We start from the raw sequence: 4,042 nt of genomic DNA on the forward strand, positions 1-4,042 counted from the left end.
CTATTTCTCAAAATTCTTTTAGAGAAACTTCAATATTTTTATTTCACAATTTTCACTATTCAATATTTAAAGTCATTGTCCAAGTTTAGTAATATCCATATCCAGCATTCAAAGAATTGTCCCCTACTCTATTTATATCATGATGATATAAACCACAAATTCTTGATCGACAATAAAAGTAGTGGACCACTTTGAAGAAATTAAAGATTGTTGAAAAGACAAACTTACTGTATCAACAAAACTAACAAGTAGAGGAAGGTAATAAAAAGATGAAATCAATCTTGATCAAGTGTAATACATGAACATATTAACATAACAATATAATCAAACAACATAATCAATCAATCCTTTACAGTACAAAATCAATCATAGTCTTCTCACACAACATAAAACTAAAATTAAACCAAATAATGTAAATGGCTTAAGATATGGAAAATCTTCTTCTCCTAGGCTTAGTAAGATCTAGAGCAGCATCATCAACAATATTGGAAGTGTCCTTTGATCCATGTTTAAAGGGATTGAATTTGCCTAATGTTTTGGAGACAGAAGAGAAGAATGTTGTCTTCTTCAGACTCCCTTTTGATGTTCCTTGACTAGAATTTGTTGTTTTCTGTATATCTGCTATGTACATCTTCATCTTTAGCAACTCTGTTCTTAAAACTTCGTTTTCCTTTACGAGGGAAACATCAGCTTGTAATTGATTCCTTGTTGCCATGGCTTCAGGCATGTTGCTATTAGTATCATCTGCTGCCCCGCTCCTTATCTTTAGTTGATCGAAATAGAGAGCATGAAGGACTATTTGCACCGGCAAACGTTTGTTTTGAGAAGCATGGACTCTTGCTTCATGTGATAGTTTCAAAGGATCCATCACACTACACACTTTTTCTCTTTCAATTTCATCCAATTGTGGATGCGCCTGCAATTTTAGCACAAATAGTTAACATGTTTGGCGTAATCAATATAATTGTTAACTTCTTGTAGTTGATACTCATATACATATATATTTAAAGATCTCACCTTCAAGTAGATATCAACAGCTCGATAAAGATCATCATCAGCCTTTCTCGCGCCCTTAGGAACCAAAATAGCAATTCCATTGAATTTTGATATACTGAGATCTCCAGAAGTAGCGATTTCACCAAGATAAGCATCGACAGTCTTTGCAACTCTCTGCATAGCCGTGGTACAAACGTCTCCAAAATCACCACCTTTAAACACAGCTACACTCTTCTCTTTCTCCATAAATCCGGAAATGATTCTCCTCACGCTCTCAAGATCGAATAGTCTTTCTCCATCATAAGAAAACGACAATACTAACAGATCATCGACTGTCACGTGTTCTAGTATTGCTGATATCCTTTTCTCCAATTCATTCTTGCAGCTACTGGCTGCTCTTAAGAAAATAGCTGTACGCAGGAGACAACACAAGAAATTGATTGGAAAAGCTGCTCTCTCCGCGGGCAACAGAGTCACAATCGACTCTAGAAGTTCCCGTTGGTGCATTCTCATATCCGAATCCTCTGGTACCATTAATCTGGTGTTGTTTCCTGAGTGGTCACGTACAAGATCACGAAGAGATCTCTCTGTATATGTGATTATCGCACTTGCTATTGTTAACGCTTTTGCCCCACGAGCTTTCATTGCAACAATAATTCTCTCGAAAAAAGCTACATCTAAGATAGTTAACTCTTCCGTCCACCAATTTGGTGGTGATCTGCTAGGAAAATTGGCCTCCACACACGCCTACAAGGACATAATTATAATTAAGTTGAGTCGATCACCTAATCATATACGAATAGAATATGTGTAACTAACTACCTTAGCACCGGCGATGTCAACACATCTTTGAATGATATTGAGATCATGTGCAAGAGGAAGAAGATTTTCACATGACTTTAACACAACAAGTGCACCAGAAAGGCTAGTCAAGGCAACTTGAGCTAGAAAATCCTCTGTTCTGCTTGCGAGATTGTTGTCACAGTATTTATCAGTCATTTGAAGATATTCAGCAGCACAACGAAGAGCAGCAACGTTATGTACTGTGATTTCAAAGTTAACTCCATAGCAGAACTTGGCTGCCTTCTCAAACATCTCTGGCCCTCCAGGAATATCCGACAAGTTTATACGACTTACATCACTTTCTTTAGTATCAAGTATAAGTTTCCTTATGTAATTGCTCTTTGCTACTAGCATGAACTGACATAACAGAAACATCAGCATTAGTTAATTGTCATTAGATTTGCTGCTAAAAATCATTTTTGGTGCAGTAGTACTACCTAGCTAACAACATTAGTTAATTGTCATTAGATTCAGTATTAATTGCAACTAAAAATCATTTTTGCGTAGCTAGATCTTGAATGTGTACATACCTTGTGAAGATTAAAGTTTGCTTCACCTACTTCAACAATAACATCAGTTGGAATTTCTTGTGAAAATACCCTGTAACATGGACAATAATTGTTAACACAAAACAAAACACACATGAAGGAAGAAAAGATATAATTAAGAGATAGTGGTAGTACCATTGGCCAGTTCTTTCCATTGCAAGAGAGAGTCTATTGGTATTTTTGAGAGGAGTAGCCATGTGAGATTGGTTTTAGTGCATAGAGCGGAAAATTTTATGTGGATATAATAAAGAGTAGGGGTCTTATTATATAAGATACATAGAGAAAAGTTTGTCTATCTTGACGTGGCTTTTTCATCTCCTTTATTTCTATTATAATATATATAAAGTTATATTGTATCTACTCTGCCTTTTTGGATAAAAAAGAGTAACTTTATTTATCTTTACTAATAAAACCTATCATAGTTTTGTAGTTTTCGAAACTTATGTCATTGTCTATTCTACCCCTCAATTAACAACAACTATACAACAATTTTATTGTCAATTTTTTCTTCGATCTTGACTAGTGTCTTTGGATCAAGTGCATCAAGTAAACGAGAACATTATTAAATTACCTATAGTAGAACTAAATTAATGTGAATTTCGTCATCGTAAAAAATGAATATGTATGCAACAATTTTCCTGCATGTTGTATGTGATAAAAATTGGATTTGGTAGGTAAATTTATACGTTTCCATCATTTTAATTATTTTTGGGGTAGGGTTAGTATCTCGATTTTCGATGCATTAGACAATAACAAATGTATACGATCGGTGGCTATATATATTGTTTTTGCTAGACCTTCTTCCCTCGATCCTTGTTTATCACCTAGTCAAGGCGAGCATTCAACGATCTTCGACCTGACACCACTTAACCTAATTAGGCCCAGTGCCAAATCAATATTTTGATTTTATATTCTTGTTCTTAGTATGGTATGTTTAAAATTTATTCTTATTTTATCGACTAAGTCAAAAAAAGAAAGAAAAATTTAATTGATCCTAATTTCACTTATCTTTACAACCCTCATTTCACAAATTTAATTGTTATGGCAGCCACATAATTTCTCCGATAAACACGTGTGTATATATATATATATATATATATATATCCACCTTTAAGAATGCAAGTTGATTGAATATGCAAAATATTTAAGTGAAAATGACTGGACGAACAAAAGGCGAAAGTTCTAATATTTAATCGTATCATTGTTTGAAAATATTCCTTTTGTTTACGTAAAAAGAATGATACTGTTACTAATTTAGGAGTCAAAACTAAATTTTTTGATTTATACTATTTTATTTGTATGAATTTATGTCACACTTTTTACGTCTTTAGATTCAAATTATCTAAATTTTAAAGTCATAGTTCTAATTTGAATCAACGAAAAAAATTACAAACTTATATTCTCCTCCTTTCAACGTATTTATCTTTTATTCATTTTTAGTTTGTTTTTTAAAGAAATATTTTCCAATTTGACAATTCTCTAATTTTGACATTTTACATGATATTCGGAAGACTAAAAACTTTAAAAATATTTTAGTATGTTATATATATACCCACTATAATATCATAAAACTAAATTTGTATATTTTTAAATTCTCGGCGTAGATGAATTAAAGATACATAAATTAGAGGCATAATATATAAATTTCTCATTTA

The 4,042-nt window shown here is 32.8% G+C and overlaps 1 protein-coding gene across 1 annotated transcript; it reads right to left on the minus strand.

Moving 5' to 3' along the window:
• Nucleotides 1–272: 272 nt before the first annotated feature.
• On the minus strand, nt 273–2,680 carry LOC107026001 (root phototropism protein 2). Its single transcript, XM_015226819.2, has 5 exons — nt 2,523–2,680; nt 2,370–2,439; nt 1,819–2,196; nt 1,018–1,743; nt 273–916 (listed from the first exon to the last, which is right to left on the minus strand). The coding sequence occupies exons 1-5, from the start codon at nt 2,582–2,584 to the stop codon at nt 422–424; spliced, it is 1,731 nt and encodes a 576-aa protein (XP_015082305.1). The 5' UTR covers nt 2,585–2,680; the 3' UTR covers nt 273–421.
• Nucleotides 2,681–4,042: the final 1,362 nt, after the last annotated feature.

This window comes from Solanum pennellii, chromosome 7 (genome assembly GCF_001406875.1).
Source record: "Solanum pennellii chromosome 7, SPENNV200".
Classification (NCBI taxonomy): domain Eukaryota; kingdom Viridiplantae; phylum Streptophyta; class Magnoliopsida; order Solanales; family Solanaceae; genus Solanum; species Solanum pennellii.

What these genes read in the sequence shown, in the direction of transcription:
- LOC107026001 (XM_015226819.2), bottom strand. Translation starts at nt 2,584, where the DNA reads ATGGCTACTCCTCTCAAAAATACCAATAGACTCTCTCTTGCAATGGAA. An exon ending in CAAACTTTAATCTTCACAAG is followed by an intron (nt 2,197 to 2,369) that starts GTATGTACACAT and finishes CTGTTATGTCAG; the next exon opens with TTCATGCTAGTAGCAAAGAG. An exon ending in TTGACATCGCCGGTGCTAAG is followed by an intron (nt 1,744 to 1,818) that starts GTAGTTAGTTAC and finishes ATGTCCTTGTAG; the next exon opens with GCGTGTGTGGAGGCCAATTT.